The following is an 18,578-nucleotide window of genomic DNA, read 5'->3' as shown; positions in this document are numbered from 1 at the left end:
CTTCTGTTTACCCCATAGATCTGACTCTATTCAAATGTACTATCAGTATTGACCTCCATCAAGGAACATCTGGATGACTTTCTTGAAAAATCTAATATTACAGGTTATGGGCACTATATTCTGTTATGAGACGTTGATCCAAGGAACCAATCTGATTGCCGTATGTGGAACGGGAAGGAATTTCTCCCCTAATATGGTGCAATTAGCATCTGCCCTCTGGATCAATATGTTAGAATATAGGTTGAACTTGATGGACATGTGTCTACCTTCAATCTTAAAAACTTATCACTGTGTGTATTCATGTTCATTAGATTATTATCATTAGTATTTCTTGTAGCTCAGTAATCAATGTGTTTGTATGAACACTCGTCCCTGATAATTGCCTCTTTAAAGACTCCGGCAATCATCTGATGAACAAGCAAGACATCAGCAAAACACATTATTGTCAGCAGATCGATGCGTGTATACAGAGGATGTGCCGTCAATAACATGATACTATATGGGGGCAGATCTTTCATATTAATGATCGCTCTGTCCCCATCATTGATCGTCAGCATGTGTAAACAAGTATGAAAATGATCGGCTAAAGACCTCTAAATGCACAATAAGACTGACCAGATGGCTTAATTGTTCTTCCATCTTATCCTCTATAGGTATGAAGAAAAAGAGAAAACGTCTCTTGCAGAAAGGGAAGAGTTAAAACAAGCTCTAGAAAGATCAGAGGCTGAAAAGCATCACTTACAGGTATGGGATGTAGGCTGGGTTCACGTCATATATTTTGGCTACATGTTCGTTACTCTATCAGGGTTTCCTACTGATTCTTTCTCCCAACTCAACCCAAGACTTGCCACCAAGAGAGTCCAGAACAAGCAACGTTGAACTCTGTTTGGGCATTTTTTTTCCTGCCCCATCTTTGAAGTTGAAACCAATAGTGTAGTCTGCAGCATTCTGATATGGCGAAAAAAGCTCAAACAGAATCCAAAATTGCATGTTTTCATGTTTCCTCCCAGTGCCGCTCTAGATGATTGCCAGGTCTCTCCTGATATGCACGCATGGGAGAGACTAGAGCGATGCGAGGAGATCTTCAAACTATGTTTTCCCTGACGTGCCGTAGTGTTTCAGAGAAGCCCATTCCTACACTCTTGATTCATGGTTTGGGTTAGCATGAATCAGGTGACAGCTTCCCTTTACGTATGTATTCATCAATAAGTTATCACCTCTCCTATAGATCGGTGATTACGGTACTTGTTTTCACCAGACCACCCTTTTAAGGGTGGATCCACACATAACGAGTCATTGCCCCTGTTCTGCTGGGATGATGATGATGGTGGTGATACCAGCCAGCATCTTTATTCTTTGTACGCCTTGCAGAGTGAAGACCTGGCCAAGCAGAAGGTGCTGGAGAACATGACTTGTACTGCTAATCAGTGTAAAGAAGAGAATGTCAAACTGAAAGCAGGACTTGAAGTAAGCATTCTCTCAGCTATACCTTATGTGCATACAGTTTTCTTTATTTGGGGTTTCTTTTCACTTCTGCTTCATTAGTCCACAACTACGATAAGTGACTTCACCTTAGCTACAGTGTGGAAAAGTCAACATCCCATTTCATGATCTGCTCTTCAGCTGCTCAATCGTATCCCATACTTTACATTGCAGCTCTGCTTGTTCAGTTTAAAAACTGTATAAAAAGTTTCTTTTTCTAGAAGGTGTGAGGAACAAATGATTGTATAGTACCAGCGAATGAACCACTGAAGATTTATTGCACACGTGTTGAAAAAATAACATTAGCGCAACATTTCATAAGCCAGTAGAACTTTAACCCCTTCACCCCCAAGGGTGGTTTGCACGTTAATGACCGGGCCAATTTTTACAATTCTGACCACTGTCCCTTTATGAGGCTATAACTCTGGAACGCTTTGACGGATTTTGGCGATTCTGACATTGTTTTCTCGTGACATATTGTACTTCATGTTAGTGGTAAAATTTATTCGATATAACTTGCATTTATTTGTGAAAAAAATGAATATTTGGCGAAAATTTTGAAAATTTCGCAATTTTCCAACTTTGAATTTTTATGCCCTTAAATCACAGACATATGTCACGCAAAATACTTAATAAGTAACATTTCCCACATGTCTACTTTACATCAGTACAATTTTGGAACCAAAATTTTTTTTTGTGACGGAGTTATAAGGGTTAAAAGTTGACCAGCAATTTCTCATTTTTACAACACCATTTTTTTTTAGGGACCACATCTCATTTGAAGTCATTTTGAGGGGTCTATATGATAGAAAATACTCAAGTGTGACACCATTCTAAAAACTGCACCCCTCAAGGTGCTCAAAACCACATTCAAGAAGTTTATTAACCCTTCAGGTGTTTCACAGGAATTTTTTGAATGTTTAAATAAAAATGAGCATTTAACTTTTTTTCACACACAATTTATTTCAGCTCCAATTTGTTTTATTTTACCAAGGGTAACAGGAGAAAATGGACCCCCAAAGTTGTTGTACAATTTGTCCTGAGTACGCTGATACCCCATATGTGAGGGTAAACCACTGTTTGGGCGTATGGCAGAGCTCGGAAGGAAAGGAGCGCCATTTGACTTTTCAATGCAAAATTGACTGGAATTGAGATGGGACGCCATGTTGCGTTTGGAGAGCCCCTGATGTGCCTAAACATTGAAACTCCCTACAAGTGACACCATTTTGGAAAGTAGACCCCCTAAGGAACTTATCTAGATGTGTGGTGAGCACTTTGACCCACCAAGTGCTTCACAGAAGTTTATAATGCAGAGCCGTAAAAATAAAAAATCATATTTTTTCACAAAAATGATCTTTTTGCCCCCAATTTTTTATTTTCCCAAGGGTAAGAGAAGAAATTGGACCCCAAAAAATGTTGTGCAATTTGTCCTGAGTACGCTGATACCCCATATGTGGGTGTAAACCATTGTTTGGGCGCATGGCAGAGCTTGGAAGGGAAGGAGCGCCATTTGACTTTTCAATGCAAAATTGACTGGAATTGAGATGGGACGCCATGTTGCGTTTGGAGAGCCCCTGATGTGCCTAAACACTGAAACCCCCTACAAGTGACACCATTTTGGAAAGTAGACCCCCTAAGGAACTTATCTTGATGTGTGGTGAGCACTTTGACCCACCAAGTGCTTCACAGAAGTTTATAATGCAGAGCCGTAAAAATAAAAAATCATATTTTTTCACAAAAATGATCTTTTCGCCCCCAATTTTTTATTTTCCCAAGGGTAAGAGAAGAAATTGGACCCCAAAAAATGTTGTGCAATTTGTCCTGAGTACGCTGATACCCCATATGTGGGTGTAAACCATTGTTTGGGCGCATGGCAGAGCTTGGAAGGGAAGGAGCGCCATTTGACTTTTCAATGCAAAATTGACTGGAATTGAGATGGGACGCCATGTTGCGTTTGGAGAGCCCCTGATGTGCCTAAACACTGAAACCCCCTACAAGTGACACCATTTTGGAAAGTAGACCCCCTAAGGAACTTATCTTGATGTGTGGTGAGCACTTTGACCCACCAAGTGCTTCACAGAAGTTTATAATGCAGAGCCGTAAAAATAAAAAATCATATTTTTTCACAAAAATGATCTTTTCGCCCCCAATTTTTTATTTTCCCAAGGGTAAGAGAAGAAATTGGACCCCAAAAAATGTTGTGCAATTTGTCCTGAGTACGCTGATACCCCATATGTGGGTGTAAACCATTGTTTGGGCGCATGGCAGAGCTTGGAAGGGAAGGAGCGCCATTTGACTTTTCAATGCAAAATTGACTGGAATTGAGATGGGACGCCATGTTGCGTTTGGAGAGCCCCTGATGTGCCTAAACATTGAAACTCCCTACAAGTGACACCATTTTGGAAAGTAGACCCCCTAAGGAACTTATCTAGATGTGTTTTGAGAGCTTTGAACCCCCAAGTGTTTCACTACAGATTATAACGCAGAGCCGTGAAAATAATTTTTATTTTTTTTCTCAAAAATGATTTTTTAGCACCCAGCTTTGTATTTTTACAAGGGTAACAGAATAAATTGGACCCCAAAATTTGTTTTCCAATTTGTCCTGAGTACGCTGATACCCCATATGTGGGGGGGAACCACTGTTTGGGCGCATGACAGAGCTCGGAAGGGAAGGAGCGCCATTTGGAATGCAGACTTAAATGGATTGGTCAGCAGCCATCTAGTTGCATTTGCAGAGCCCCTGATGTACCCAAACAGTACAAACCCCCCACAAGTGACCCCATATTGGAAACTAGACCTCCCAAAGAACTTATCTAGATGTGTTTTGAGAACTTTGAACCCCCAAGTGTTTCACTAAAGTTTATAGCGCAAAGCCGTGAAAATAAAAATTCTTTTTTTTTTTCACAAAAATGATTTTTTAGCCCCCAGTTTTGTATTTTCACAAGGGTAACAGGATAAATTAGACCCCAAAAGTTGTTGTCCAATTTGTCCTGAGTACGCTGATACCCCATATGTGGGGGGGAACCACTGTTTGGGTGCATGACAGAGCTCGGAAGGGAAGGAGCGCCATTTGGAATGCAGCCTTAAATGGATTGGTCTGCAGGCGTCACGTTGCATTTGCAGAGCCCCTGATGTACCCAAACAGTACAAACCCCCCACAAGTGACCCCATATTGGAAACTAGACCTCCCAAGGAACTTATCTAGATGTGTTGTGAGAACTTTGAACCCCCAAGTGTTTCACTACAGTTTATAACGCAGAGCCGTGAAAATAAAACATCTTTTTTTTCCCACAAAAATGATTTTTAGCCCCCCAAATTTTTATTTTCCTAAGGATAACAAGAGAACTTGGACCCCAGAAGTTGTTGTTCAATTTGTCCCGAGTACACTGATAACACATATGTTGGGGTAAACCCCTTTTTGGGCGCACGGGAGAGCTCGGAAGGGAAGGAGCACTGTTTTACTTTTTCAACGCAGAATTGGCTGGAATTGAGATTGGACGCCATGTCGCGCTTGTAGAGCCCCTGATGTGCCTGGACAGTGGAAACTCCCCAATTCTACCTGAAACCCTAACCCAAACACACCCCTAACCCTAATCCCAACGGTAACCCTAACCACACCCCTAGCCCTGACACACCCATAATTCTAATCCCAACCCTAATCCAAACGTAAATGTAATCCAAACCCTAACCCTAACTTTAGCCCCAACCCTAACTTTAGCCCCAACCCTAACTTTACCTCCAACCCTAACCCTAACCCTACCCCTAACCCTAACCCTAAACGTGACTGAAATACGTGGCACTGAAATACGTGGCACTGAAATACGTGGCACTGAAATACGTGGCACTGAAATACGTGGCACTGAAATACGTGATACGTGGCACTTAAATACGTGGCACTGAAACACGTGGCACTGAAATACGTGATACGTGGCACTGAAATACGTGGCACTGAAATACGTGGCACTGAAATACGTGGCACTGAAATACGTGGCACTGAAATATGATACGTGGCACTGATACGTGGCACTGAAATACGTGGCACTGAAATACGTGGCACTGAAATACGTGGCACTGAAATACGTGGCACTGAAATACGTGGCACTGAAATACGTGATACGTGGCACTGAAATACGTGGCACTGAAATACGTGGCACTGAAATACGTGATACGTGGCACTTAAATACGTGGCACTGAAACACGTGGCACTGAAATACGTGATACGTGGCACTGAAATACGTGGCACTGAAATACGTGGCACTGAAATACGTGGCACTGAAATACGTGGCACTGAAATACGTGGCACTGAAATACGTGGCACTGAAATACGTGGCACTGAAATACGTGGCACTGAAATACGTGGTACTAAAATATGTGGCACTGAAATACGTGATACGTGGCACTGAAATACGTGATACGTGGCACTGAAATATGTGATACGTGGCACTGAAATACGTGGCACTGAAACACGTGGCACTGAAATACGTGGCACTGAAATACGTGGCACTGAAATACGTGGCACTATGACTGTCAGAAAATGTTCATTAAACGGTTAGGGGTGAGGTTAGGGGTAGAGTTAGGGTTAGGGTTTGGATCCCTTTATCACCTTGATGGTGGTGGGTGGCTTTTCAGTGTGTTTAAATGCATGCGTTTTTAACGCAAACAAACGCATGTGCTTAAAAACGCAAGAAAATACTGCAGGTTGTATTTCTGAAAATGAACGCATGCAGAAAAAAAACGCATGCGTTTGAAAACGCGACCAAACGCGTACAAAAAAACCGCATGCGTTTTCAATGTTAAATATAGGGAAAAAACGCATGCGTTTTTTTGTGCAAAAAACGCTGCAGACAAAAACACAAGTGTGAAACCAGCGACGCTTTTTATAGCAAAAAAGTTTTTGCGTCTCCACATTTTGAGACCTATAATTTTTCCACATTTTGCTCCACAGAGTCATGTGAGGTCTTGTTTTTTGCGGGACGAGTTGACGTTTTTATTGGTAACATTTTCGGACACGTGACCGTTTTTGATCGCTTTTTATTCCGATTTTTGTGAGGCAGAATGACCAAAAACCAGCTATTCATGAATTTCTTTTGGGGGAGGCGTTTATACCGTTCCGCGTTTGGTAAAATTGATAAAGCAGTTTTATTCTTCGGGTCAGTACGATTACAGCGATATCTCATTTATATCATTTTTTTATGTTTTGGCGCTTTTATACGATAAAAACTAAAATATAGAAAAAATAATTATTTTCGTATCGCTTTATTCTCAGGACTATAACTTTTTTATTTTTTTGCTGATAATGTTGTATGGCGGCTTGTTTTTTGCGGGACAAGATGACGTTTTCAGCGGTACCATGGATATTTATATCAGTCTTTTTGATCGCGTGTTATTCCACTTTTTGTTCGGCGGTATGGTAATAAAGCGTTGTTTTTTGCCTCGTTTTTTTTTTTTTTTTCTTACGGTGTTTACTGAAGGGGTTAACTAGTGGGGCAGTTTTATAGGTTGGGTCGTTACGGACGCGGCGATACTAAATATGTGTACTTTTATTGTTTTGTTTTTTTTATTTAGATAAAGAAATGTATTTATGGGAATAATATATATTTTTTTATTATTATTTATTTAGGATTTTTTTTTTTTTTTTTTTTTACACATGTGGAAAAATTTTTTTTTAACTTTTTTACTTTGTCCCAGGGGGGGACATCACAGATCATTGATCTGGCAGTGTGCACAGCACTCTGCCAGATCGACGATCTGCTGTGCAGGGCTGCAGGCTTACCAAGTGTCTGCTCTGAGCAGACACTCGGTAAGCCACCTCCTTCCCTGCAGGACCCGGATGCCGCGGCCATCTTGGATCCGGGACCTGCAGCCAGGAAGGAGGTAGGAGACCCTCGCAGCAACGCGATCACATCGCGTTGCTCCGGGGGTCTCAGGGAAGCCCGCAGGGAGCCCCCTCCCTGCGCGATGCTTCCCTATACCGCCGGTACACTGCGATCATGTTTGATCGCGGTGTGCCGGGGGTTAATGTGCCGGGGGCGGTCCGTGACCGCTCCTGGCACATAGTGCCGGATGTCAGCTGCGATATGCAGCTGACACCCGGCCGCGATCGGCCGCGCTCCCCCCGTGAGCGCCGCTGATCGGTGATGACGTACTATCCCGTCGGCGGTCATACGGGCCCACCCCACCTCGACGGGATAGTACGTCAAATGTCGGGAAGGGGTTAATAAATATTTTTTTAAGAATAAGCTGCCATGTGTGTAGATACGTAATTACATTATTTGTTGGTCATTATCACTTAGTAGGTGGAGTCAAGCTGCTATGATGTCTTCCATGCACAGAACACAGGGATATGATGGGTTCCTGCTCTTCTTTTCTCTGTAACACAATGTCGGAAGCCGCATGGTGGTCATCACATAGCAGTATTACGCTGCACTCTGCAGCACATCCAGTCTCTCTCTGCCGAGTCTTTCACTGTGCTGAGTGTTCCTCATTCCTTCTCTCCTCCACTCTCTATAGAATATTATAGGAGCTGTAACCTGACGCCTAACTGTGCTGACTGTCTTTGCTATGTTGGATTTCAGCTGACATTCAGACTAGATGGTGAGTTTAGGAGAAGGGGAAGAAGTGTCTTCTAAGTGCAGAAAGAAGCATATTTCTCTAAGATTTCTATTACAAAGTTTATTCTTCTCCATCACTATTGATACTTATGTTTGTTGAAGTGACAATGACCATTTAAAGAACTTTTGGATCGTTCATTTAGGGCTGTACAACTTTCTGAGTTAAGGTTTGGGGTTGACGTTGACCATTCCTCAACCGTCTGAAAAGTACCTGAACACTTTGTATTGCATTTGTTTTTCCTTACATTACACACACAATAGCTGTTAGAATAAGTACATCAACTACAGTACAATGTATTTTAACAAAATGCAAAATGTCTACATAATGGTTGTGCATTAAATTTAGTAACAAAAAAGTGAGTGGAAACCTGACAGCCATCTTTCCAAAATATTCTCTTTACAGCTCACCTGTAATCAGTTAGTAATCCTAGAGCATGACACTAGCACTTGTACACGGCTCATAACAAAGGTCCTTTTGTCAGTCTAGTTTATTTTTCTATTATGGTAGTGCAGAACATACTGTATGTAAATAGCGAACATAGTCTTGAGGCTGGTGTTGGCTCCTATCACACCCCTTTCAACCTGTAATGGCACCCCTCAGCGTTTCATGTCAGCAGTTGCATTGAATTCACGCACATGCCCTGTTCTTCTTCTACCTGCAACAACTTGATCACTGCACATGCTCAGTGTGTACTAGTGGAAGAAGATAAACAGAGCATGTGCGGTATTTTGGCACAGCTAATGCTGCTGTCCAGAGGTTAATGGAAAAAGGGGAATCATACGAGCCATAATTCCAAGACCTGCTACAGCACCACCCTGATGACTACATTTTGGACTGACAAAGGGATGAGTGCATAAACCATGGGTGGTAGCATAGAGAATGTAAAACCTTCAGGGTATGTGCATACATTGATTGTTTGTAGTAGATGTCTGTTGGCAGGAAAAAAAACGTGTACAATATGAATATTTGTGTTGTTTTCACATGCGGTTTTTGAACTGCAGATCTGAACAAAAAAATCCCACAATGATGGTTAAAATACGCAAAGGAAAAAAACCCATGTGCATGAGATTTCAGAAATCTCATACATTTTGCTGGTATTGTTAAGGTATGTTAACACATTGCATTTTTTTTTCTGCTGAAAAAAACAGGGTGGTTGGAAAAACGCTGCGTACAATAAACACGCATATTGTATTTTTACTTTCCTTTTTCACTCATTCATTTTTAATGAGGAATTAAACAAAACGTCCATGAAATTTCAGAAATGTTATTGATTTTGCTTGTACTGTAAAATGCTGCAAAAATGCCACCTGCGAACATACCCTAAACTACACATAATGCAAAAACGCTGTAAATACTCAATGTGTGAACAAGCCCTTGTTGTTTTTCAAAATGTTGCCTAGACATATTCTAAATCTCGATTGTACAGATTTCTTTTATTACTTTCCTGTTAAGGAGAATGCCATTTTAACAGCTTAAAGGGAATCTGTCACCTCATTTTTCTCATATAAGTTGTGGCCACCGGCATCAGGGGCTTATCTACAGCATTCTGTAATGCTGTAGATAAGCCCCCGATGTAACCTGAAAGATAAGAAAAACAAGTTAGATTATACACACCCAGGGGTGGTCCTGGTCCGATGGGCGTCGCGGGTCCAGCTCCTCCCATCTTCATGCGATGACGTCCTCTTCCTTGCTTCTGTCGCGGCTCCTGCGCAGGCGTACTTTATCTGCCCTGTTGAGGGCAGCGTAAAATACCGCAGTGCGCAGGCGATGGGCCTCTCTGACCTTTCCCGGCGCCTGCGCACTGCAGTACTTTACGCTGCCCTCAACAGGGCAAATCAATACGCCTGCGCAGGAACCGCAACAGAAGCAAGGAAGAGGACGTCATCATATGAAGGTGGGAGGCGCCGGACCGCGACGCCCATCGGACCTGAACCGAACCGGGACCGCCCCTGGGTGGTTATAATCTAACTTGTTTTTCTCATCTTTCAGGTTACATTGGGGGCTTATCTACAGCATTACAGAATGGTGTAGATAAGCCCCTAATGGCGATGGCCGCAGCTTATATGTGAAAAATGAGGTGACAGATTCCCTTTAAGATAAGTCCCTGCAGCGCTAACACTGATTTTCTTATACAAGTTGCAGACATGTACACTGGAAAAAGAGAAGAGCACAAGCGAGACTCTAAAGCATTCACTGCATAAAGAGGTAAAGACAGTGCCGAACTGGGGTGCCAAGGGCCCACCAGTAACCCAAGCCAGGGCGCCACTTTTCAGCTACACGCAAATGTGACATTATCCTCAATCACAAATTTATGTAACAATGAATAAGATACCGCCTTTGTCTGTACATAGTGATTCATGTATATAGTGCCAAGTGCTGCTCATATAAGAGGGTGGGGGCCCACTCCTGCACAGGGGCCCACCGGAGAATTCTCCTGTGCCAGTCCAAGCCTGGGTAAAGATACTGTATGTCTGAGCGCTGAACATGGTCATCCGGAGAAGACCAGATGTCACTATGGCAGATTAGTTAAATGTGTCTGTTACCACTATATTCTGTGATCTACAGCTCTGGCAAAAATGAAGAGGCCACCACATCAAAACCCTGTCATGGGCAGCCCAATCTCCAGACCTGAACCCCATTGAAAACCTCTGGAATGTAATCAGGAGGATGATGGATAGTCACAAGCCATCAAATAAAGAAGAACTGCTTACATTTTTGCACCAGAAGCCGTGTGAAAGACTGGTGGAAAGCATGCCAAGACACATGAAAGCTGTGATAAAAATCATGGTTATTCCATAAAAAATTGATTTCTGAACTCTTCCTGAGCTAAAACATTAATATTGTTGTTTCTAAATGATTATGAACTTGTTTTCTTTGCATTATTTGAGGTCTGAAAGCCCTGGGTTTTTTTTGTTTTGTTTTGACCATTTCTCTTTTTCAGAAAAAAAAAATACAAAATGTATTGCTTCGGGGACATGTTGTCAGAAGTTTATAGACTAAAAGAACAATTTACATTTTACTCAAAAATAATATACCTATAAAGAGAAAAATCAGACAAACTGAACATTTTGCAATGGTCTCTTAATTTTTGCCAGAGCTGTATGTATATGGAAGCAAATATGAGAGATTATAGAAATGTTGTGTTTGATATACTCACAATCAGGGTAGGTTCACAGAACAGTATAAAAAAAAAACGTCAGTTTCATCAGAAGAACGCAATTTTTTTATTTCAACGTGTCATCTTTGTATTGTACAATCCGTGTGTTATTTGTTAGTTTTTTTCCGACACGTAGATTTGGTCAGTGGGGAAGAAACAATCATTCATCTCCACAGCCCCATTGAATAACATTGATCTGAGTCGGTACATTATTTTTACGGACCGAACTCGGACCACCATATAAATTACTTATCTTAATATGTGAATTTGTAATAGCAGCCAGCAGGATGGATATATATATTTTTTTTATTCAAAGAAACGTTGGTACAGAGGAAGATAAAAATATAAAGTGCATACAATAACATAATTGTTATTGCAATTAACAATGCCTATTAAAGGGCATCTGTCACCCCAAAAATGGCCTGTAAACTAAGGCCACCGGCATCAGGGGCTTATCTACAGCATTCTGTAATGCTGTAGATAAGCCCCCGATGTAACCTGAAAAGTAAGAAAAACAGGTTATATTATACTCACCCAGGGGTGGTCCCGCTGCGGTCCGGTCCGATGGGAGTCGCGGTCCGGGGCCTCCCATCTTCATACAATGACGTCCTCTTCTTGTCTTCTTGCCGCGGCTCCGGCACAGGTGTAATTTTCTGACCTGTTGAGGGCAGAGCAAAGTACTGCAGTGCGCAGGCACCGGGAAAGGTCAGAGAGGCCCTGTCACATCCTGAGGTGCTTGCTGCAGATTGGATAAAATCACTGATTTATCAGTAGATCATTACTAGAGGACTAGTAAATCTGCTATGTAGTCCTCCATATTCATGAGCTCTATATAACCCCAATTCCACCACTTAGTTTTCTGCCTATGCAAAGTGTACACAGAAAGCTGCCAATCAGTGGGGTTATACAGAGCTCAGTCAGGGTCTCTGTCCCTACATAATACTGATCTCAGGTACAGTAGCAAAAACCTTGTGACAAATTTCCTGTAACAAGAATTTGACAGTGACTGGTTACAGTATACACTTAAATGTATTTAAAAAAACCCATTGTTGATAACAATCAGATCACAGTGCTATAAGAATAGATGCAAATGACTCCATGTTCATTGTAATGCAGAACATGTTGGAGATATGTGTTTTTTTTAAGATCTTTTCATGTTTTATTAGTTCAATAAGGTTTTGGGTTTAGAGCGTTCTTTGGCGCAGAAGGATGAAGATCTTCAATCTGCAGAAGAAACAATGGCTGGCTTGAGCAAGCAGGTGGACTTTCTGGAGGCAAGTAATGTGTCAGACATAAATTGCCATGGGGAACAGTCAGTATTTTTCATCCAACCTCTTGAAACTGCACAGACAACATTAGTAGAGTCTGTGTACGATGTGAAACACACAAGCTCTGAGCGGTAAAAAATGGAGTTCTCTGTGGTAGTGATTCAGTCAGCTGGTTGTCTGGTTTAGGAAAATCCTTTTCAAATCCCGCATATTAAATACTAGAAGGGGGTCCTTTCTTAGAGACTTAAAAGGGTGGTTTGAAGACAAAGTAATTTTCATCCTAAATCCCTATCTATTTGATGCTATAATCTACATTATTTTCTAATATACTTGAATTAAAAATTTCCAATTCTTCCCTAACTACTATAAAAGCTTTTTTTTTCTCTACTACTTCCTTTTTGATGACGCTTCATTTGAGAATCCCAGTGCATGCTGGGATATTCAAACAAAGCGTTATCAGGGAGAAAAGGCTGCAGTCACCCATCACTGCTGTGCATTCCCAGAACTGGGTTGGTCACTACGCAATGTGCACTGTGTGATGTGCATAGTGACAGTGCACTCACTGTTGCCAGTTGAGATCAGCAGTAACAAGTCAGCAACAGAGTGTTGACAGAATACCCGGTGTTCGGAGACCGGTGACATAACTTGTGTGGGTGACGCTGTTTTCTGTACATCAGTTGTTCTGACACAGCTCTGTTGCTGGCTTGTTACTGCTGATCTGACCAACAACAGAATGCACTGCCATTGTGCACTGTGCGCAGGGACTAGTAGCCCCTGAAAGGAGCATCACTAATGATTCGTTGTTAAAGGTTGGGTTCAGGTGCTGCCGCAATGACACAGCCTCTGACCCTTGATGATCCTTCGTTTGAGTTTCCCGGCATGCCCTGGGGATTCTCAAGCAAAGCATTGTCAAAAAGGAAGTGGAAAAAAATAGAATTGCAGCTAGATAGTGTAGTTGGGGAACGGTAGGGAATTTTTAATGCAAGCATATTAGAAAATAGTTTACATTATGGCATCAAATGGACAAATATTAAGACTGAAAACTAATTTACCGTCAAAAACGCCTTTATAAAGTGAACCTCACAATTGATTCATACTGCTAGAAGCACAGGCAGCATGACTCAGACATTGACATGTTGTGAATTTTTTACTCTGATATGCTGCAGCTTTTACACTGACATATCTCCCCTTATACATACAAATGTGCCCATTTATAACTCTGCACAATGTGCTAAGTGGACGCAGACAGAGGAGGGCCCCTGAGCAAGAACAATAAATGGGCCCTTTGCAGTCCAATAACTCATCATAATGCTTTGGAGATGGTAGCAAGCCCCCTAGCCTCTTGAGCTCCTGTCAGACTAAGAGAATCGTTCACAGCGTCTGTACACTCTGCCTAACGCTTTCCTGGTATAGATGTTAACATTGCCATAGAGGTCTATTCATCAGAATGAGGCCAACATTGTGACTTTTTGGCCTCTGTCTAGAGGGAATGCATCGGATTATGGGTAGAGATGAGCAAAGATGAAATTTAAAGTCCGGGCTTCGTACCGGACGGTTGCTGTTGGTTGGTAAACGCCGAACACAGCCTTCTCCCGGAAGTCCCTTGCAATGTAGGGACAGGGAGAGGGCGTTTCTCCATTGGTGGGCAGTATGTCTTGTACGCTCATTACTGGCAGACAATGGCTGCAGTATATACAGAGGATGCTACTTCGCACACTTATACTACTGATTATTATTAGTTAATGAAGACATATCTATTCTTTCTTTCTTTATCCAGGGTGAAAATGGAAATAAAAAGAAACATATAGAAACTTTACAATCCACTATTACTAAATTGGAGAGTGAGGTGAAAGAAATGAAAAATGCGAGCAAGGTAATTCTATTTGTAGGTTGGATGATGATTACAAAGCTATTCATGAATGATGAAATCTAATTGGAAGAGGAGACATAATATCTAACATTACTGTAGCTAAACATTCTTTGGATTCCATGTGGCTTGGCTTTATCTATATTTTTAGTATGGGTAAGTTGGTCAATAAATAAACTGTTGGAGACCCCATGTGCCCAAGCATCATTGCTTTAAAGTGCTATAGACATTAAATAACTGTTGGGGTAAGGTTAGCAAAACGGACAAATGGAATTCATGTACAAAAAGGATGCAATGCATAAACTATTGATTATTATGGAGTCCATTTTAGGTTCTGTTTTGTTTCAGTTTTAAGAACGGAGAAAAAAAAACAGCGCACAGAACTTTTTCCTCTGACACAAAACTTAAATCAAATGGACACCATAATAACCTATAGGTTAGCTCAGCATTCATTCCCATCAGATATGCATTGGATCCTTTTTGCACAAGAATTCCAATTATCTGTTCCTCTAATTGGATGTGACAAACAAAATGTTAGGGTACCGTCACACATTGAAATTTTCATCGCTGCGACGGCACGATTCGTGACGTCGCAGCGTCGTATAAGCATCGCTCCAGCGTCGTAGACTGCGGTCACACGTTGCAATCACGGCGCTGGAGTGATGCCGAAGTCCCCGGGTAACCAGGGTAAACATCGGGTAACTAAGCGCAGGGCCGCGCTTAGTAACCCGATGTTTACCCTGGTTACCAGCGTAAACGTAAAAAAACAAACAGTACATACTCACCCGTCGGTGTCCTTCAGGTCCCTTGCCGTCTGCTTCCTGCTCTGAGTGCAGCCGTACAGTGAGAGAAGAGCGCAGCACCGCTGCGCTCTGCTCTCACTTTCCGGCCGGCACTCAGAGCAGGAAGCAGACGGCAAGGGACCTGAAGGACACCGACGGGTGAGTATGCACGGTTTGTTTTTTTACGTTTACGCTTGTAACCAGGGTAAACATCGGGTTACTAAGCGCGGCCCTGCGCTTAGTTACCCGATGTTTACCCTGGTTACAAGCGAAGACATCGCTGGATCGCTGTCACACACAACGATCCAGCGATGTCAGCGGGTGATCAAGCGACGAAAGAAAGTTCCAAACGATCTGCTACGACGTACGATTCTCAGCAGGGTCCCTGATCGCTGTAGCGTGTCAGACACAGCGATATCGTAACGATATCGCTAGAACGTCACGAATCGTAATGTCGTAGCGATGGAAATTTCAATGTGTGACGGTACCCTTAATAGCTACAATAACACGTCAGACAACATCTTTTCTCCTGTGGGAACAAAAGATCAGGCATGTACAAATTCAACATGGCAAATTACTCTTTCTTCGACAGCTGGCATCAGACAGTTTTCACCAAAATCGGCAGACTAGACCAAGCTTTATAAATGTCCATGAGCACCATGAAAAAAATACCACAGCTGATTATATTATTCATCTGATCCTCAGTAGATCTCCTGAATAGTTGCTTGGGTTTAAATGTCAGTACATCCCAAACTTGCTTGTTTTATTCATAACTATGATCAGCAATGTTTGACTCTTAAGTAATGACACATATAGATGAGCCGGCAATCATCGAACAAGCTTTTGTAAGAATGCTCACGATTCCCAATTATCTGCCCTTGTGGGATGGGGGTGGGTGTGGGCACACTACAGCACTGGCCGGGATTACACTGGAGGGGCGTAACTGACTAGAGCCTCTGATGGTGAGGATGGACATAGGCTGTTGGGGTAGTCAACCAGTACCACTCCAAGACAGTGCCTGGACCTGCAGTAACTGACCTACAGGTCAGAGACCCAAATGCAAGGCACAGAGGACGAACATAGAGACTCGGTCAGACAGTTCGAGATTGGGGCTTGCTGTACAGCAGTGTTTCCCAACTCCGGTCCTCAAGAGCCACCAACAGGTCATGTATTCAGGATTTCCTTAGCATTTCACTGGTGATGGAATTCTTGCCTTTCCAGGTAATGCAATTATCACCTGGGCAATGCTAAGGAAATCCTGAAAACATGACCTGTTGGTGGCTCTTGAGTACCGGAGTTGGGGAACACTGCTGTACAGGTTCAATATACGAACCTGTGGTCAGGAGTGGAGAGATCAAACAGAACGAGGAAACAGACTGGGTCAGTTACAGGAGACATTATACTGCACCTGGACAGACTATAGGAGACGCACTGCAACTAGGAACCTAAGTTCAGGCAAAGTGTGGAGGAAGGAGCTGCCTAATATATCCCCTGCTGGCAGGGGATAGGCCAGGGAAGGGAAAACTCTGCAGGACACAGCAGGTTAAGTTCCTTCAGCCTGGCTGCACCTCCATATAGCAAGGTGGAGACAGCAGGAAGATGCAGCAGTTATGGGAGTGCTGCAAGAGGCAATTCAGCTGGACAGCCTGACACTGGGAGGAGCAGAGCAGTGAATGCAGTGAGTAGGACAGCACTGAGAAGGTGTGCAAGTTACTGGTGTGACACCATGTAAACAAGCGAGCGATCACCCAACAAATTAGATAAACTATCTGATCACCCATTAAACAAGCTTTTTTGGTGGCATTAAAAAAACTTATCGGCAGCACATTTCCTGATATAAATGGGGAATGTGCTATCAACATGATCATAATACGGTACTGATTTCTCTGTTTTTTTGTTGGCCTGTGTAAACTAACATCCATCATCTTGTATATAGTTGAATGAAACTTGTTAAGTGGGCCATTAGACTTAATGTCAGTCACCATGTTATTGTTCCAGGCTAGTTCTGACTTATAAAATCAGTACAGACGGCAATAGGCTTCATTAAAAATTTGTGAGAAACTGTGGCACATTCTAATATATTTAACATTTTACAGAGGTATGATTTGGTTTAAAGAGAAAATAGAATTTGCTGTGTGCATGAAATGGAGGAGGTCTAAAACAGGAGGACATAGAGAACCATTTTGTGGCACCCGAAACTACTGTCCCTTTCCAACATACTGTAGAAGTTGGAGGCTCAGATGTTTTAAAGGAAATGTGAATAATTAGAGAGAGATTCTTATTCTGCGTGTCTTCTGTGTCAAAAATCAGCACACTGGAAGACTATGCCGCAGAGGATCCCGGCTGTTTGAGAACCGGTACTGAAGAATATGCAACCTGAATAGTCTATTGCAAGAACCATATTTTAGTGCTTACATTTTATAGACATCAATAGAAAACAAACCAAAATCAGCAGTAACTGCTATTTATTCATCCCTGGTTTGATGGCCCCTGTGAAGCTGATGGGGAATATTCAATCCAGGTATAGGTTTATCTGTCAACTAATGTTAATGAGTCTAGTGCAGCAGCAAATATGGACTTGTCATAAATGTTTAGTTAACGAGTTTTCATTTCATGATTTCTTTGGTGACAGATGCAAGCCGAAAAAACAGAAACTGAACTGAGAGCACAACTCTCATTTACTGAAGATAAGATTCTGGGCTTGGAACTACAACTGGCCGAGCAGCAGGTGAATGTTTGCTGTTTGGGGTTCACATCTGTCTGCATATCAGAAGGATAGGCATAGTGTGTAACATATATTATATAATTTATTTTGGAAACCTGAGGTCAGGCTCTCTTCATCCAAGTGCAGAAGAAAATATGTAATGTGTTGTATACATAAAAAAGTATGCAATCTCTCTCTATGGGAAGAAGGACCTCCAGCAAATTTATTCCCAGCCTCCACCAGCTGTCATGGTCAGACACCCATTTAGAAAGAGGCTGTTATCAAAAGGTGGCATTAGAGACTCTGTTTTTGTCTTTTTGGGGAAAGGCTAATTTACATAAAATGATAGTAATGTATAACTATGTTGTGCAGTTTAGATGCCACTTCAGTGTTTAAAGCTAGCACTGTAAGGCCTCATTCACTTATCTGTGTTTAGACACACACATGAAAAAATGGTACTGTGTGTCATCCGTGTCCATTTTTTTTCCAACATTGCTTTGGATCAGTGTTTTAAGGATGGCTAAAAAAAAAATTAAAAAGCTCCTTTGCAGTGTTAAATACTTACAGCACACAGATGCTATTGGTGCACTATATGTGTTTTTCCCCAGACCCATAGACTTGTAATGGTCCCTTTCATCTGTGCTGCCACAAAAAAAAAAAAAAAGACATGTCTCCTTGAGTTTTGCAGAGACACCCTGTCCGTGAA

The 18,578-nt window shown here is 42.1% G+C and overlaps 1 protein-coding gene across 4 annotated transcripts in view; it reads left to right on the top strand.

Moving 5' to 3' along the window:
• CALCOCO2 (calcium binding and coiled-coil domain 2) overlaps positions 1-18,578 on the top strand; it is a 104,040-nt gene that overhangs the window by 61,367 nt on the left and 24,095 nt on the right. For all 4 annotated transcript variants that reach the window (XM_077252194.1, XM_077252193.1, XM_077252195.1 and 1 more), the window contains exons 9-14: positions 654-744; positions 1,372-1,467; positions 10,231-10,299; positions 12,418-12,525; positions 14,297-14,392; positions 17,801-17,896. In XM_077252194.1, coding sequence (XP_077108309.1) covers positions 654-744; positions 1,372-1,467; positions 10,231-10,299; positions 12,418-12,525; positions 14,297-14,392; positions 17,801-17,896 — 556 coding nt within the window. The remainder of the gene's footprint in view (positions 1-653; positions 745-1,371; positions 1,468-10,230; positions 10,300-12,417; positions 12,526-14,296; positions 14,393-17,800; positions 17,897-18,578) is intronic.

Source organism: Ranitomeya variabilis, chromosome 4 (genome assembly GCF_051348905.1).
Source record: "Ranitomeya variabilis isolate aRanVar5 chromosome 4, aRanVar5.hap1, whole genome shotgun sequence".
Classification (NCBI taxonomy): domain Eukaryota; kingdom Metazoa; phylum Chordata; class Amphibia; order Anura; family Dendrobatidae; genus Ranitomeya; species Ranitomeya variabilis.
This window is presented reverse-complemented; position numbering and strand designations above follow the sequence as displayed.